The sequence below is a fragment of the Ascaphus truei genome, chromosome 18, assembly GCF_040206685.1.
Source record: "Ascaphus truei isolate aAscTru1 chromosome 18, aAscTru1.hap1, whole genome shotgun sequence".
Taxonomy (NCBI): Eukaryota; Metazoa; Chordata; class Amphibia; order Anura; family Ascaphidae; genus Ascaphus; species Ascaphus truei.
In genome coordinates this window covers 12761224-12780966 of record NC_134500.1, presented here as the reverse complement: position 1 = coordinate 12780966, position 19743 = coordinate 12761224, and the positions used below count along the sequence as shown (strand labels likewise).

The following is a 19743-nucleotide window of genomic DNA, read 5'->3' as shown; positions in this document are numbered from 1 at the left end:
GGTCCTGAATGCTTGCACTATTTTTAACTACGAGTTAGTATAGAAGTAATATGGCTACAATATAACTGCAATCAGTAGCACAAACCATTTAATTTCTAACAATATAACCATCTGTTACTTTTTCAACTTTAGAGATCACCGTTTAATTTCCTGCCGAATGTCGTGGGGTAAAATTCTACAAGTTATGATGCATATGAGCGGCTTTGTCAGCGCTGAACCGGTTTCAGATTACTGTATATTACTAAACCACGTGGAAAAGGGATGCGAGAATGAGACATGCCGCTCTTTGGTGCAATAAAGACAAAATGAAAAGTCCAACAATTAAATGAATAAGAAGAATGGGTGTTACCCAAAGTGTCCCCACCGCATTCAAATAATACAACTTCAACCTCACCGAAACATCACACAAGGCGTTAATCCAGTTTTTTTAATTCATTTTAGGATCCGGAAAAGCAGGTTCTTTAATGGATTTTTATTTAGATGTAAATACAAGTGGCCCTTCTTTATTTCCAAGCAGGGAACAAAATGAATCGTGGATGAAATATTTATATAAAATGACTTTCCAATGTATATTCCGAAAAGAATGGAATCTGTTAGTAAATTGGAGCAGCTGGCAGTGAAGATTGAAGAGGCACTTAAAGTTTGAGGTCATAGTTACATAGTCTAGGTTGAAAAATATATACAGTGTATATGATAATATACAAAGGATCTCGACTCTAGTCCTCGAGCCCCCTCCTCCTCCCCCCCCCACCCAACAGGTCAGGTTTTAAGGATATCCCAGCTGCAGCACAGGTGGCTCAATCAGTCCCAGCTTCAGCACAGGTGGCTCAATCAGTCCCAGCTTCAGCACAGGTGGCTCAATCAGAGGCTCAGTCTTTGATTGAGCCTCTGATTGAGCCGATTGTGCTGAAGCAGGGATACTCTGAAAACCTGAACCGCTGAAAGGTCTTGAGAACCCCTTCCAACCTTTTGCTAAAATTGTAACATACTTCCGAAAACGTGTCAGAGTGCCAGCCCATACCATAGGCAACCAAAAAGGTAACCAACTCGTGGTTAAAGAGATTGCAAGATTTAGGGATCTCAATGGCCCCTTCTTCAAGCAGATTTATGGACCTTTCTGGTCGTGTAAGCTCGCACTATTTTTAACCACGACTTGGCTATTAAAAAGGTATGACATCTACCTTACTTTTGTTGGCCGTACTAATTTGTCTAAAGCCAATATTCTGAGTGGTATATACAGTCCCGTTACGCATGCGCGCTATGCATGCGCGCTTAGAAAATAATTGGCTCGTTTACCTTGTTCCTGAGTTGATCATTCTGCTCTTTGCAGGCTAGAAATTGTTTCTTCCATTGTTCTACGGTGGCAATGGAGTCCTGGAGTGCCGACGACAGCCGGTCATTGCTCTCTCTCAGCGTTTCCAGTTCAGTCTCCCATTTCTTTACATTGGAAGAGCTGAAAACCCACGAATCCGTATATACGGGTTTTACAAAAAGGAGATACGACTTTGGGATTCATGGAGACAATACAAGTATATCTACATGGTCAAAGCTCTAGCCTTCGAAACAGCTTCTCTGCCTTCCCATGTATAGCACACGGTACAAATGTTGAGTGAATAGGAGATTTTAGACCATTAATTTAAGGTTTACAGCTCCCCACTTAACTTTATAAAGATTTGTACTTCATGCTCATTTTAACTCTAGGCAACGTTTGCACTTCCTGCCCCCGAAATCATGGGAACATATTATTATGTAAAGGACTCTACTGTTGAACATAAGTTGGACAGAAAGTCTAGAGGACAGTGGTGCTTATACTGTAAACTGCAATGGTGCTGATCCAGCACAGACAGCTCCAATGATTTCAATGGGATTTTCTGTGCAAAATCGTGCTAGATTGGCACTATTGCAGTTTACAAAATAATACGCCACTAGACGTTCTGCCACCAAAATGTTCAAAATGTACAGAATAACGGCCAGTTGCTCAAGAAGATGGACAGGCAACAACTGGCAATGGTCTCCGTGATGAGGCCATTAACGTATATTGTTTCTGAAGAGGACATGGACGTTTGTGTATACGTGATACCATTATACATTGTGGCATGGTCATTTCCAAAGGCCTGATCACTTCCCCCTCTGTTGTAACCTACTGCTGCATGTAAGCCCTTGCGTATGTAACACTGAAATATCAACAATCAATCATGAAAAATGAGTACATCAAATGGGGAATTTGATGTAATAATTTTTCATCTGTGATTGAAACATCAACAGTGTTACATACACAAGGGTGTTTTTTGTTTTTTTTTTGTAATCAAGAAGGAATCTTGCTGGAAAAATAAAAGCAAGAGGGATAATTAATGATTTAGGGAGTATCTGAATATACCAACAATAGACTACAGAAAACAAACAAGGCAGATCATAGAAGTAATAATGCAATATGGGCAAGAACAAGTGGATACAGGCGCTGTATATGTAACCAGTTGCATGGCTTGGGTTATACAGCAAATGATCTTCTAGGGGTAACGATTTCAAAAAGGATCAATGGGAATCCACTGTCCTCCAACATTTTAATGGATTTCCTGCTTATATTAGGTCAGAGATTTAATGCCTTTTCTAGAGTACAACGCAATGCTGTCTGATGACAATGGTTTCACAGAGCTGCTGATAAAATGTCTCCTTACGGTGTCTCCGTTATTCCTTTGCCAAGAACTCGTGTGTGAGCAGCATGTAATGCCATTTTAATCTACTGAGACTTTCCAGTGAAATTCTGCTCTTCCGATTGCCCGCAGGATAAGCCTTAGCGACTTATTCCTTTAGGATAACTGGCAACTGATTCGCGCCCAAATCAAAGTGACATTAGCTGAAGGCTGCACATAAGATAAATCACATTTCTATTTATATGCACACTGAGCTCAGAGAATTGATTTAGTGTGACATACAGATCACCCTACAAAATAGTGCTAACTTAAAGGTGCAGTTCTTGTATGGCATCTCACCGGAACATTAACGTCTTACAATATACAGTAGTGTTGTGTATCGTTACACAAGCATTACCAACCGTCTGAGTGACCCACAAAAAACATCACTGGATCCTTCTTCCAATAATTGTAGCTGTCGACCATGACTGTCGTCTTTCTACAGTCCGCTATGGGTGTCCGCTGCAGTCGTTCTCCGCACATATACCAGATAAATCATGATATAATGGGAGACGTATTCTGGCAGCCAAGGCACCGGGGTTTTGAAGATGAAGAACCCAATTTGAGAACCAATACCAGTTCTGGGTGACCCTCTTTAGTATTAGTTGCAGGTATGTTTCAAGGTTACTACCAAACTGCATTGCAAAGCAGCTCAAGTCCTCGCCCTACAGAGTCTACTAGCTAATGTTGGGGCTGAAGGCACTGGAAGATAAAGTGACTGCCCAATGTTACAAGGCGATTACACTTGTCCTCAATAAGTGACATAGTTGATGAAGTTGAAAAGACATATGTCCATCGAGTTCAACCGGTATACTGATCCAGAGGAAGATAAAAAATAAATTAAAAAAACCAGTGAATCAACATCCAATAAGGAGAAAAATACATTCCTTCCGGACTCCAGTAATGGCAACTCAGATTTCTCCCTGGATCAACATCCTTCTCCATGTTTACTTATTTGGTATATCCCTGTGTACCTTTCCTTTCTAAAAAGAGGTCCAACCTTTTTTTTTAAGAGATCTATTGTACCTGCCACCATAGTCTCCATGGGTAATGAATTTTAACTGCCCTTACTGTAATTAACCCTTTCCTTTGTTGCTGGTAAAATCTCCTTTCCTCCAACCGTAAGGGGTGACCCTTGCACTGTCCTTGTGATGCATCGTTCTTTTGAAAGTTCTTTGTAACAACCCTGAATAGATTTGTAAAGTTATGATACGCCTTTTTTGTAATGTAAACAAAACTAATTTAGCTAGTCTTTCTTCATAAAAGTCACATTTCCAACCACCTTTATTAATTTGGTGGCTCTTCTCTGCACTTTTTGTAGTTCTATCATGTATTTTTTATGGAGTGGCGCCCACATCTGTACTCCATATTAAAGATATGGTTTTAATAATGATGTACAGGCATACCCCGCATTAACGTACGCAATGGGTCCAGAGCATGTATGTAAAGTGAAAATGTACTTAAAGTGAAGCACTCCCTTTTCCCCCACTTATTGATGCATGTACTGTACGGCAATCGTCATATATGTGCATAACTGATGTAAATAACGCATTTGTAACAGGCTCTATAGTCTCCCCGCTTGCGCACAGCTTCGGTACAGGTAGGGTATTGCTGTTCAGGACGTGCTGACAGGTGCATGCGCGAGCTGCCGTTTGCCTATTGGGCGACATGTACTTACTCGCGAGTGTACTTAAAGTGAGTGTCCTTAAACCGGGGTGTGCCTGTATACAGTAATAATGCCCTTTTCCATACTCTGTTTTATGCAAGATAAAATCTTATTTGCCTTTGCCGCTACTGCCTGACATTGGGCACTATTGCCAAGTCTGTGGTCTACACACCTAAATCCTTCTCCATCAAGGATTGACCTAATTTTGTGCCATTTAATTTGTAAATAGCCTGGTTATTCTTATTTCCCAAATGCATTTATCTATATTGAAACTCGTCTGCCATTTACCTCAGATTTCCAATGTATCCATGTTCTTCTGCAGAGAAATGACATCACTGATTTTACTACCTTCTGTAATTGAGTGTCATGAGCAAAGATGGTGACTTTGAGCTCTATGCCAACCTCAAAGTCATTAATCAACAAGTTAAAAAGGCAGGGACGGGGTTAAACAATACTTAGTAACCATGGCAGGCTGAAAAGAAGACATTAGCAAAGCGGTTTGATAGATTCCAAAATAAAAAGGAATTACCTTTGTGCTAGGGCAGTTTTCAGTTTATCATTCTCACTCTTGAGCTCAGAGTCAGGAGGGCCACCGTGGCAAGCTTTCTCGTCATCTGTCCCGTTCACACTCGACGCCCGAGTTGAAGATGGCGTCCCGCGGCCAGATTCCTAAAGTACATGTCACAACCTACCATGAAAAGCCGCCCCCAATACAGAGACATTATTTTGCATGCGACCAAGGGGAGATTACTGTAAGTAGCCCTCAAAGACCAGTCTCTTCTAGTGCCTACGTGAATGGATGGCGGTGTCATGTTTAAGAAGTTAAGTCTACGTGACTGACACCTCTAAGTAAAAAAAATATATACAGCTGAACCCTGTTATAACGCGGTGCCTGGGGTCCAAATCGGGAGCCATGCTCAGACCGCGTTATTAGCGGATTCGCGTTGTAGCGGATCGCGCTATAACGGGGTTGAGCTGTATATATTTTAAAATAATTTGCAAACCCTGTGAATGTCTCCATAGTAATTAAAGGTTTTCTAGTGTTTTTAAGAGCTTTACCCAACATCTTTCTTGATCAGACATTTTTCTACCATTGTAGTGTTTTTCACACAAATTTACGCCGTCATCATGAACCAAAGAGATAGAGGAAAATAATTATCAGATAAGATAACAATTAATCAGTCTTGAATGAAAATAGAAAACGACTCATTTTTTTGAGGGAGAAAATAAACAACATGTTTTCTTGTAACATCCATTGGGGCCTGATTCCGTATCTGCGGAAGAGGCCGAAAATCACAGTTGAAATTTATAGGGATTTTTCAGCCGGAAAACTGTTTCGACCACCACTTCAGGAGATACGGGGTCACCCTCATTGTGTCTTTCTAATGGAGACATTTAGATAGATATTATTTTTTTCTTTAATTAGTGCTATCAACTACCAAAAAAAAAAAAAAATCATTTTTTAATGATATCACTCTTAAACAAGGACTTGTTTTTTTAAATGGCATTTCTCTCTTCTTTTCATGATGTACCACTTCAGATCTGTTTGTAATTTAGGTCTCTTCCGCTGCCTAATGACCTACATTGTATGATTTCCAAAGAGAAATAATAATGAAAACAATGACAACAGAGCATTTTTCTCACCCAGATACAGACAGGGTTTTTGTTTTTTTCATTTGCAAATTAGAAGTAATACATTAAGAAGACAGTGGGAGGTAGCAATGGCAAGTAGATCTGAGCAAGCTCCTCACCCCTACCACACGCAGCACTTATCATCTGAGATCTGACTCCAAAAGAATGTTCATGGTCCCAAGATTACGCAAAGTATCCGGCCGCTCCTCCTCCTTCTCTTACCGTGCACCCCAAAACTAGAACAGTCTACCAGAGACCCACACAGCCGCCACCAGTCTAAGTTCTTTCAAAGCTAAAGCTGTCTCACATTTTAATCTGGTCTGTAACTGTTACATACGTCTATAATATATATTATCTTTAACTGTGCATGTTATATCTTGTATATAATGTATAACCCTGTTCACTTATGTAACTATGTATTTGTAACCATGTATTATTTGTTTTAACTCTATGCCGAGGACATACGTGAAAACGAGCGGTAACTCTCAATGTATTACTTCCTGGTAAAACATTTTTTATAAATAAATATATAATAAAGAAGTTAAAATAAAATCCTTGTTCACACGGTCACGTTTCTGTTGCAAAAAACGCGTGGAATTACAGGCTGTTGCTGAATCTTAATCTCTGCACTATGACTTTTCACCCCAAAAATATAAATATATATATATATTTATTTGCATTCACTTCACAATCTATAGAAGTGTTGCCATGACATTGAACACACGTGTCAGTTCCTTAGCCAGTGTGTTTAATGAGGTGTGCGCTCTCTGTGTGGCAGCACGGAAGTTAAAATGATGCCACGCGTGTGTGTGTGTGTGTGTGTGTGTGTGTGTGTGTGTGAACTTAACAGAACATTTTTACAGAAGCATGCATCTCATTAGTTTGCTGACCTTTACTGATCTGCAATGCATTGAAGGGCCCACGGTCTAAATCTGGGTTATACTCCCATGTAGTACTTGGGCTTGGCTGCTAGGGGGCGACAGCTTTTATTAGTTGTTGCAGCCGTATTTGTCTCGGAAACAAAGATTTGCCACAAGCTGTGAAGCCTTTAAATGGGCCAATATAGGCGTTGCTGAGGTTTAATAGAGCGTACAGAGCTCTCGCGCACACGGGGAAGATACAGCCAGGCTTTGCTCCATTTAAAAGCAGCTCAGCCTACTTCCAGACTTGCTGTCCTCGGTGCCGTGACTGTCCCTGCTCCGGTGTCCCTGCTCCGGAGCGGCCCAGGAGGATGAACTCTGCCGGGCTCCATGCTTCTGCACGGGACCCGGCAGCATTAATCATTCCGGGACGCAAAGTGCGCCGTCCTAGTCAGGGCCGCCAACAGAATATTTGGGGCCCCTTCAAAGGGTACAATATAATCTCATTTGGTATACTTGCTGTCTGTCTGTCTGTGTCTCTCTCTCTCTCTCTCTCTCTCTCTTCTCTGCCCCTCATGGTCTCTCTCCCTCTCATGTCTCTGTCTCCCTCATGTCTGTCACTCTCTTCCTCCCCCTCATGTCTCTCTTCTACTATATTTTCTCTTTGTGTTTTTCTCTCCTCCTTCCCTTTCATGTCTGTATGTCCCCCTTCTGATTTAACCCTCCCCTGTCTCAGGCTGCAGCCCCACGCTGCTCTACTGGAGGCCCTGCCCCCTGACATAGCGCCCCCCCATCTGTGATCTTCCTGCTGCAATTCCCTGTGGGGGCCTATGTGCGGGCAGCAGGGGCCGGGCCCATATACACACCGGGCCCGGGACACCAGTCCTGGCTGTTCCCCCCTGTTGGCGGCCTGTTTTTGCATTTTTCCTCCGTGGCCACAAGGACAGTAAATCTTACTACAGCTGTATTTCCTGTCCAGAGCAGGATACTGGCTTCTGTACGACCTCATAGCCTCGAGTCTTGGCTCGTCGATATTGCCACAGCTTGATCTGCAGATGTTTCAGCATGTGCCAAATCAGAAGTCATACTGCTGAGATCAAGATTCAGCAGCAGCCGCCGAAATAATACAGCCGAGTGCAACATGAAATCTTGTGTATCCATATGCAATTCCACTAGTTTTTAGCAACAGAAATGTGACGGTGTGAAGAAGGATTTTTTTTTATTTGCGTGCGTATGTATGCGTGTGCGTATGTATGTGTGTGTGAATGTGCGTGCATGTGAATGTACGTGTGTATGTATGTGCGTGCGTGCGTATATTTTCAGTGCTAGAGAGGTCAGAAACTGTGTAAAGTGTACTTGTACATACAGTACACACACACACACACACACGTCATTTTTGCCTAAGGGGCAAGAAATAACAACAGCAATTAGTCAGGGACTGGATGTTTTATTGAAAATCTATGGATACGCTTGAAGTGCATGCGACTGGCACTTGTTTTTTCCACAAACATCTATAGCAGGTTTCATCCTCTGGGATGTCCGATAGATTTATAAAATGATATTTTTAATAGGTGTGTACGCAGACAGAGCCGAAATAGGCTGCAGATGCCATCAGTCCGGCACTACACACAAGAAAATAAAGCCAGGCTATGTCTTGCACAAGACGAATACCAGCTATACCAAATGATCAAGGATGATCCAAAAAAAAACCCAGATTATTGCACTCTTAGAGTTAATCTCCTGCACACTCAGCATTTGTTTAATTATTCTTACTCATTACCCCTTATAATTGGCAGAGTGCAATAATCTGGGGTTCTTCTTTGATCATCCTTGATCATTTGGTATAGCTGTTGTTTTCTCCCCATTCACCCCACTACATATATAATATATGAGTATTAAGGTTGAGCATTTGATTATATTTTCTTCACAAGACGAATACCTGCAGAAAATCTCAGTCGCAGATTGCTTGGGTATGGGAGAAACTTACTTGGGAATGGTTGCTGGAAGTCTCCATTTTTTCGTGGGATCTGTCTCGGGCTAATGTTGCAGCGTCTTTTACTTCTTGGAATTTCTCTGCAAACTGCCAAACAAATAAACATCAAAAGATGGTTTGTAGCTTGGACCAAAGAGAGAGAGAGAGAGACGTTACCCTTTTAAGATAATTACAGAAGTTATGATTCCTTGTGCTAAGTGCAAATAAAAAAACATGCACTGTAAGAAACATTCAAATGACCAGGGAGAGAACCATTCTTATACATCAAATAATAATAAAAAGGAGTTTTCAGACCAAAATATGGACCATGGGGCTCAATGTATCTTTGATCTTTATTTAACTTGTGAGATTCTGGGGCGCTAGTTTTACACCGTATTAGAATAATTCATAAAACATTATTGAAACACTGCTCATGGACAGCAATAGGATGTAAGATACAGTACATTTTTTTTTTTACCTGTAGCCTGATAACATTTATTAACGATCTTTGGTTTTTCACTTGTTAAATTAGTAGCAAATGGTGCCACTAATAGTGATTTAAGAGCCAATAATGAAAATTGGCTGGCTTAACACAACAACTAATGGACAGATAATGACACACACACACACACACACACACACACACACACACACACACACACACTGATTGGAGTTGGATTTATTATTACCTTGGGCACAGCTACAGTCCCCTCTGACAGTTTAGTGCAGTGTTTTTCAACTGGGGTTCCTAAGAACCCTTGGGTTCCCCGGGTATCCCTAAAGGGCTCCCTGCAATTTTCTGGTCATATGAAAATTGTATAAAATACAGAAGAATTTACAATGCATGTGATCTCAGACGCGCTATTAGAGAGGGTTGGGGTTCCTTACACTGCATCTGATCTCAGACGCGCTATTAGAGAGGGTTGGGGTTCCTTACAATGCATCTGATCTCAGACGCGCTATTAGAGAGGGTTGGGGGTTCCTCAGAATTTCATTTAGGGTTCCTTACCAAACAAAAAGCTGGAATCCACTGGTTTAGTGGTTATTCCCATCAACGCTTTCCGATCACTCTTTCCGAGTGGCGCTAACGTACTCTATACAGTAAGGCCCTTTGCTTTGTCCCATATTTATAGCACAGCCTTGAAGTTGACACAAAGTGCTTTATACAGTAATACTAAGAAACACCGTCAAATGTAGGCATAGTACACAGTATATTGTATCACATCCTCCGCTCGCGCCAGTGTGTAAATAAAAACACTTGCAAACAGCCAATGTGCATGTGCAGCATGACTGTCGCGGAGATAAAAACAGCCCTTATACAACCGTATGCCGTGCAGCAGCCAGGACAATACCAGCCTCCAAACACCGTCCCGCCCGTGCACGCCACCACAACACACGGCAGCGATATCTAGGGGCTGTGAATTTGATACATACATACCTGTATACTAGTGGTGTGTTTGTGTCCACATATGACATTATAGCATTTTGTCATTTATCCTGCTACCATGTTCTCCTATTACCCGTTCCCTACCTGGGGACTTACTTTATTCCAATTTTATTTTCACTTTTGTTTACTTCGTTCACATTCGTTTCGGCGTTGTTCCTGATTACTATTAAAAGGTTTATTATTTTTTGCTTTTTTGCAGTATATACGTCTCGCCTCCGCAGTCGATTACTGGTATTTGGTGGAGCTGGACCTTCAGTCTTCCCTGTGGATATTTTATCCTCTGATATTGATCATATTGTATTCTGACCTTGAGTGCGTATTAAAAAGGGACTGTTGTGATATTGCCAACCGCAACAGAAGGTGTGGACATACCAAATGAAACCACGCCTGGCAAAGCCCTTATGCAAAAAAAAAAAGGACCAATCTTATATAAAAATAAAAATAAATCAACATTTTCGGTCACCATCGGGCCTTAAAAAGTGTTGCAAGGGGGACAAAAACGATGATTAAAATAAATTCACACTTTTGTTTGCATAAGGGTTATGTTGTGTGCCTGTGTGTGTATGCTGGCGTGTGCGCGCACACACACACACAGAACTATTTAATGACGCAAGCACCGGATTCTCTCAACACACACAGAAGTGTAGACATGCCTAAGAACCAGTAACCAAGTTATTTTTAGGGATACACAGCAGTAGGTTTGGTACTCCTTAACTACCATTAGTTTTGTATGATGCAGTGGTTTCCATGGTGAAATCCAAGATAAGCGAATGCAGTTCAGCAAAATCTGCTCAGTTAACCCTTGAGCATCTCTTACATAACTGCAATGACACCGGCATGGTCCCAAAAATCGGCGTACATCTATTAAAAGGATAGTCCAAGTGTTATTTTGCTGAAACAGAAATGCTGGATCATTTCATAGTAAAGGGGAAGATCAGGATGACCAAGGAAAGCAAAGTAGTTTATAATAGAAAAAAATGAATACAAATACATCAGACTGCATTTTTGATCTCTGCTTCTCTCGTTGCATCACTAGCCATGTTGCAAAGATGTTTGTTACAGATAACACATTGGGGTTCCAGGTCTTGGAAAGAGATGGAGAAAAGAATAGATTTCAAGTTTAAGCCAGGATGATCTAAAGCAGGAGTGGTCAACTGCAGTCCTCAAGGGCCAAAACAAGGTCACGTTCTCAGCATATCCCTGTTTCAGCACAGGTGGCTTAATCAGTGGCTCAGTCTTTGACTGAGCCGCGTGCTGAAGCAGGGATATTCTGAAAAACAGACCTGTTGGTGGTCCCTTGAGGACTGGAGTTGGCCACCTCTGTTCTAAAGTATATTTAGCAGCACCATCACTAAGCCAAAATAAAAAGAATATCTTCATCCTGCTGGCTGCATTTATATTTTTCTAACAGACATACGTCCATCAAGTTCAATCAATGCTAAATTTAGACAGATACTTATCCTATATTTGTATTTACTGTATATAGATCCAGAGGAAGGCAAAAAAAAACCCAGTGAAATATATCATCTAATGATATCTCATAAGGGGGAAATTAATTCCTTCCTGACTCCAAATACTGTCAGATTACTCCTTGGATTAACATCCTTCCCATGTTTACCTATTTGGTATATCTCTTCCCTTTCTAAAAAGATGTCCAACCTTTTCTTGAAGATATCTATTGTATCTGCCATCACAGTCTGCATGGGTAATGAATTCCACATTTGAACTGCAGTTACTGTACAGAACCCTTTCCTTTGTTGCTGGTGAAATCTCGTTTCCTCCAACATTAAGGGATGACCCTGTGTCGTTTGTACTGCCCTTGGGATGAATAGTTCTTTTGAAAGCTCCTTGTATTGTCCCTGAATATATTTGTATATAGTTATCACATTCCCTCTTAGACACCACTTTTCTAATGTAAACAAATCTATTCACCCCCTTTATTAATGTTGTGGCTCTTCTGTGCACTTTTTCTAGTTCCATAATGTCTTCTTTATGGAATGGTGCCCAAAACTGTACTTCATATTCAAGGTGTGATCTTATTAATGCTTTATAGAGTGGAATAATTATGTTTACTTCCCTTCCACCCATTTCCCGTTTAATGCAAGAGAAGAACTGGTTTGCAATTGCAGCTACTGCATGATTTTGTGCACTCCTGCTAAACCTGCTGTCTACAAGCACTCCTAAATCCTTCTCCATCAATGATTCTCCTAATTTATCCCCATTTAATTGGTAATTTGCCTGTTTATTCTTGCTTCTCAAATGCATAACCTTACATTTATCTGTATTAAACCTCATCTGCCCAAGTTTTCAGTCTCTCCAAGTCCTTCTGGAAAGAAATTACATCCTGCTCTGATTCTACTACCGTACACAATTAAGTGTCATTAGCAAAGATGGCGACTATGCCAAACTTGAGGTTATTAATAAAGAAGTTAAAAAGCTGTAGTCCCAGTACCGATCCCTGAGGTACTCCATTCACAACTTTAGCCCAACCTGAAAAAGTTCAATTTTTGACAACCCTTTGTTGTCTGTCCTTCAACCAGTTTTAATACAGATGCAAATATTTTTACTGAATCCAATTTGCTTTATTTGTAAACTAACCTTGTGTGTGGAACTGTATCAAAAGCCTTTCCAAATTCTAAGTAGACCACATCAACTGCATTACCCTGGTTTAAATTCCTACTTACCTCCTCTAAGAAATGAATAAGGTTTGTTTGGCATGATCTACCCTTCACAAATCTATGCGGACTATTACTAAAAATGTGGTTGAGAAAGGACCTTGAGAAAGGACTTTTGTTTGTCCGAAACGCGTTGGTGTGGTTGTTTTTTGCTCTTATTCATTAAACAAGCTATTTTTATTATGGGAACGCATCCTTGTATCTTATTTTGGTTCAACCAATTTTGGATTTAGTGCTCCGTTTTTTCCTTCCTTTTTTCGTCTATTGTATCCACCCACAGACGGAGGCACAATTAACCCCTGGACTGCTGGCTACATCTGGACTTGCTGTCAATCGTGGATCACCATCCCAATGTGAGTCTATTCCAGTTTGTCCATTATATTGGATTTCAGTTATAACAATTTGATGTTTACAATACTGGTCACCAGCAGGTGTTAACATTACTGTATCCTTACCTCAGTGCTACGTGGGATCACAGTTTACCAGTCTACATCTTTTGGAATCATTTGTTATCTTCACTTATTGGGTTAATTCCGTTTTTCAATATTCATTTTGTTTTTTTTGCTGTTTTTCATTGAGCACCATACAACATATTTTTCATAAACCTTCAAGTAACTTACGTCTACATTGTTTGATATCACCAAATCCAGTATTGACCCTCTCCTGGATGGTTCCTCAATAATTTGGGTCATGTCATTGTCTATAAGCACCCCCAAAAACCTGTTTCCTTTCGTTGTAATGCCTATCTCATTGCCCCAGTTATTGTCTGGATAATTGAAATCAGCCATTATGCAAACATGACCCAGTTTTGATGCCTTCTCCATATGCAAAAGTATTTTAGCTTCCTCAATCTCACAGATATTTGGTGGTTTATAGCATAACCCTTCAAACATTTTCTTTGTACTTTTACCTCCACTGCATAATTTGTATCCACAAGGTCTCTACATTTTCATAATTCCCTTCGTAAACATCTTCCCTTATTATAGGTTTTAGATCAGGTTTAACATATAAGCATACTCCACCTCCTCTTCAATATGCCCGATTTATCCAAAAAAAGGGAATAACCCTCTAAATTAACTGTCCAGTCATAAATTTCATCCCACCATGTTTCAGTAATGCCTATGATATCATACTGCTCCTTTGTAGCTATTAATTCAAGCTCCCCAATTGTGTCTGTCAGGCATCTGTCAGGCTTCTTGCATTAACAAGCATGCATTTAAGGATTTTTTTTCTAGTCTGTACTATTATCTTATCTGCTCCTGCCTTTCTACTAAATTAGATTGTGAGCTCTTCGGGGCAGGGACTCCTTTTCCTAAATGTTACTTTTATGTCTTAATAACTTCTTCCCATTATATGTTATTTGTATTATTTATATGATTGTCATGTGTATTACTGCTATGAAGTCCTATGTACATTAAATGGTGCTATATAAATAAAGTTATCCATACATACATACTCCAATTGGATTTAGCCTTTAGAAGTTTTCTAGTATTATCTGTATTTAATATGGGTGTCTCCCTGCTGGCAAACTCCCACTTGCCCCATTCTACCTCCATGACCTTGCTAATTCTCCACCCCTATCTATTTTATTTAGTTCATCATCTGTTTAATTGTCCCTCCTCCCTCCGTCCTAGTTTAAAATCACCAACCTTTTTAACACCCTCCCTCATAACACAGTATCAGTTGTGGGTCAAACTCTTGTGAAATTCTCCCGCTCTACCCCTGCACTCTACACGCATGTACAAATGAGCTTTTACATGTAGCAGAGCAGCCTTCTGAACCAGGATACCGTTTTGCATTTCTAGAAAGTGCTATAATTTACAGAAAGTACTGCGTATTTCCATACAGATGCAGCAGCCATTATTGGTCCCGCTGGGACGCTCTGGTGAGACGCAATGCGCCAGCTGAAGCAACCACCATTGTATCTTCTTTAGACGCGCACGGGGAAAAAAGGGCGCCAGCGAGTACAACAATGCATGCTATATACTGTATACTTCTGCTCCTCAAACACTCCTAAGAGACGATAAAACCATCACCCGTTCATGATTGTTATTTTCTTTTCCCCCCCACACTGCCAGATTGTAATAAGACTGAATGCAGAAATCGCTTTGTACAGCCCGACACACGTGGATTTATTCCGTACTGCATCAAGAAAAAGTGGCCAGCATTTGGACAAAAAAGGGCATCGTTTTTAACGGTCACGCCAATGTTTTAAAGGTGCTACAGTATGTGCCCGTTTTGCACTGCTTGTGCTAGTGAGGGAATGGGGGAGGGAGTAATAGGAGCAGATTGTCAGAGCAGTGTTATCAAGCGATGCATCAAACGTGTGCTTATTACCGGGACATTTCCCGGACGGGGGTTCCAATGAAACCCACGAACTCAGGGGAAGGCTGGGGAGGGGGAAGGAAAGGAATATACCCTCGCAACTGCTGGAAGATAAATCTGTGGTGCTACAATCAGGGGTGGATATTGAACTAATACTTGTAGAGAAAAAGAACCCCAGCGGAGAGCACTCAACAGTGCACAAAAACAGTGAAGGAGGTAGTGTGGGATGCAATGTGTGTAATGACTAAATTAAAATATCATTTATTGGAGTCTTGACTCAATTAAAATAAAACGGACACTAAGTACCAGGGTGATATGTGCTAGTAGGCCAAAAAAGCGCAGCGAAAATAAAAGGCACCAGACTCGTGTGTTAAGTGTTGGCTCTACCCTTGATCATATGTGCAGGGTAGAGTTAGATGTTATAGACAGCCACAGGTATCTGCGTATAAAGTGTATAGATAACAGATAAAGCCCCTGTCTACTTAGTTACATGAACCAAGTGAATATATACCACAGTAGGTTAATGTAGGGATGGGCAGATCACTGCTTAAGTCCCTGAGTGGTGCTTCTTGTATCAAGACGCCATAGTTATGTAAGGTCACACACACTCGCTATAGACTCCCCCCACGTCAGTCTCCTGGGGGGGGGGGGGTAGTATATCTTAGTGGCAGAAAAAGAAACGCTGCAGACCCGTGAATAGAAAAAATGTAGATCACAAGTAGTGTCTACTAACACTTGAAAAAATAAAAAACAACACGAGGTACTGGTAGCATAAAAATGGCAGCAACCGTGACCAAACTGTATCAAACATACACACTTCTGCTGATGCCTGGTGTGTCACAGGTCCCCGCGGTTTCTGCCTATTCAAATCAATATCGAGCTAATGCTCACATGTAGCTCTCTGTAAGAGTGTTACTCTGGGTCAGGACACGCTCCGATCACGAGCGTTGGTCCCGCCCCCTTGACGTAATGACGTCACTGGAAGTGTGTATGTTTGATACAGTTTGGTCACGGTTGCTGCCATTTTTATGCTACCAGTACCTCGTGTTGTTTTTTATTTTTTCAAGTGTTAGTAGACACTACTTGTGATCTACATTTTTTCTATTCACGGGTCTGCAGCATTTCTTTTTCTGCCACTAAGATATACTACCCCCCCCCCCCAGGAGACTGACGTGGGGGGAGTCTATAGCGAGTGTGTGTGACCTTACATAACTATGGCGTCTTGATACAAGAAGCACCACTCAGGGACTTAAGCAGTGATCTGCCCATCCCTACATTAACCTACTGTGGTATATATTCACTTGGTTCATGTAACTAAGTAGACAGGGGCTTTATCTGTTATCTATACACTTTATACGCAGATACCTGTGGCTGTCTATAACATCTAACTCTACCCTGCACATATGATCAAGGGTAGAGCCAACACTTAACACACGAGTCTGGTGCCTTTTATTTTCGCTGCGCTTTTTTGGCCTACTAGCACATATCACCCTGGTACTTAGTGTCCGTTATATTTTAATTGAGTCAAGACTCCAATAAATGATATTTTAATTTAGTCATTACACACATTGCATCCCACACTATCTCCTTCACTGTTTTTGTGCACTGTTGAGTGCTCTCCGCTGGGGTTCTTTTTCTCTACAAGTATTAATTCCAATGAAACCCCCAATGTTTAGGCGACATCAACGTCTGCTCCTACGAAATTTGCATCAACTTGATTCAAATGGCCAACGTGCTAATCTCTTAACTGCTATAGGGTGCTGTAACGTTTTCTAGCAACTTCTGGTTGACAGGTTTAAAAGGGGGGGGGGGGTATTTAGATTTTTTTAACATATAGTTACCATTTTACATTTTGTTATCCCCAATCACATGCAACCGTTGTTCTTTGTCATCTGCACAAACATGACAACAGAATATCTGTATTTAAAGTCAGAAACAAGAAAAAGACACTTATGATGTAAAAATAACACAGCCGTGGCTGAGAGCAAAAATTAGAACTATAGAAGCCAATAAAAGCATAAATATTGTCAGTGTGGATATACCAGACAGGCATTTCCCTAATGAGTGTAGGAGGATGTGTGTGCGCAATGATCTCACAAGTGGAAGGTTGCCATGGGAATGACATCGAGTGGTGTCATTCACAAGCAGTCATCGTCACAAAGGTTTCCGTACAGACTATTTTTAAGTGTACTTCTTTTACAACCGAATGTGGTATTCCATGTTGCATCCTACCGATCCTTTCCAGGCGACTACAATGCAGGTCTTCAAAGCAGCAATATCCCCCAGAAGCCTGTGTGTGTTTAAGTCCTGTAATGTTCGTACCTTGCCCACCTAAGCATGTCAAGCCTTTTTTTTTTTGTGGTTAAAATTATTACTAATAATCACTGTTATTCCCCATGTAATCTCAGACTGCATTGGGCTTCAGGAGTGCACCACTTTGACCTCCCGGACACATAATATTTCAAAATGTTAAAATATCCTGAACGGTGCGCCCGATTTAAAAAATAAATTGTTATCTTTTAAAGTAAGGTAAATAAAGGATGCCAAACAGATCAGTGAGGATGATCCAACCTGGTCTTTCGCCAGATGTTTTTCTATTATATCAAAGTGGCTAAAAGACCGGCAAATGGGAATACAATAATCAGGACTGGATCATTATCTTGGCGTTGACCTAAAATTTGCCGGCAGGTATTTCTTTAATGTGGCGTGAGCCTCACGTAGCAAACAATTATTTAGCATGTTCCCATTTACTGGAGGTTCATGTTTTCTTTGGAACATAGTTTGACCTGGAGGGGATGTTCCTAGGTGCAGGAAAGTATTGTTTCCACGTTGTGGGACGATGGTGGATAAGAAGATACTGGATCGTCCCTCAAGGAAACCAACGAGTAATAGTGATCTATGGTCCCTTTACAGATGCTCTCCTTCACAGGGCGTTGTACAAAAACTCTTCTCTTGCATAATACATTTTATACTAAACCAATATAGTTCAACCCCTCTTTTACCAAAAAAGGACCAAGATATGTCAAATCTAGAGAGAGTCAGAGATAGGTTGTAGAACGTCTCTCTAATAACATAACCACGGTTCAAAGTATTTGACATGAGATGTTCTAGGACTTTTTATGAAGGAATGGCACACAGGGTAAACAATGGATAACCGTATTAATGCAAGAACGTTTATTTAACCATGTGAATGTTAAACCAGCTGTAAAAGAATTGGGGTAGGAGATTGAACTAGTCTTGGTAGAAAGTTGGACCCCAACAGCTACAAAGATATATGGCGTCTCAATAAAAGAGACGCAAAGCAAGAAAAGTAGAGTAAATGAAAAACATATGCATTGAAATGTACACCACAGGTGCGCTAACTGGGGAGGGGGGGCGTGAGATTGTTTGGGGTGGGGTGTGGCGGTTACAGAGGCCCCACGCTTCCCCAAAGGCATTTAAATTAGACATTGGGGATCGCGCAAGGCCTCTGTAAATTTACTTACCTTAACTTTCCAGCGACACATCGCCATGGCAACCCCATGTCAAATGACGCCACGTTGTCATGCAACATAGCATTGCCATGGCAACTTGACTTCACATGACGCCACGCGTCATTTGACGCCGGAGCAGAGTAGGTGGGGGGCGCGAGCAGGGCGTGAGAGCAGGCAGGGGGGCACAGGGAGAAGAGTTTGTGTGTCCCTGGAATACACCATTTATCCTAACGAAGGCCACACGTGTGCCAGGCTTAGAGTTTATCCAATACCCGCCTTACCTTGGATAGCTGCTGTTCCGAGGCAAATCCCAAGCCAAAAACGGTATTTGCTCTACTGTCCGCCCACTGCCCGAACTTCTGGGAAGTCTTTGTAAAAGTCATATTGGGTGTGATTGTGCTATTTATGATCACCTGAAAAAAAAACAGAATGACAGATCATTATGTGTAGAAAGGATATATCAAAAGGAAACATTAAATGTCACGACTACATATTATTTATATTGGTTAACAAATATAGTCATCCATGCTGCCTGTAACAGAACTCATCCCCGGATGGCACATACAATATCAGCATGGATGTACATCAAGTACACACACGTGTTTTAAATACCCGGTGTAGTGCATCCTAAGTGTGGTTAAATGGCCGACTCTTCAACTAGTTCTCCAAAGGGGTCCGATCAGAAAACATTTACGATACACGGGCCACAAGCTTATTGTAATGTAAAATTGGATACATTTAAAGACAAAAAACTATTTTATTTCAATATTTTGCAAACATTTAGAACATCTGTAGTGCACCATATATAGTTACTTTACCTTACAGCAGCGCCTCTTGTTTGGTTTTCATTTTTACTAGGTGGGAAGTAGGGGTTTTATGGGGCTTAACCGCTTTAATTTCAGCTCCGGGGACCCCCCGCCTTCCGAGATACAGACCAGAGAAGGTGCTGCCACTAGCAGCGCTGGCTGGACACCCAATATGGCGCTCTCGCGTTAGGAAGCCG

General features: G+C 41.2%; 1 protein-coding gene across 1 annotated transcript in view; it reads right to left on the bottom strand.

Annotated features, from left to right (window-relative positions):
- Positions 1 to 19743, bottom strand: part of HOMER2 (homer scaffold protein 2) — a 76798-nt gene that overhangs the window by 12743 nt on the left and 44312 nt on the right. The window contains exons 3-6 of the mRNA XM_075575575.1: positions 19022 to 19153; positions 8836 to 8928; positions 4886 to 5025; positions 1297 to 1453 (exon numbers count right to left, since the gene is read on the bottom strand). Of these exons, the coding sequence (XP_075431690.1) occupies positions 1297 to 1453; positions 4886 to 5025; positions 8836 to 8928; positions 19022 to 19153 (522 nt within the window). The remainder of the gene's footprint in view (positions 1 to 1296; positions 1454 to 4885; positions 5026 to 8835; positions 8929 to 19021; positions 19154 to 19743) is intronic.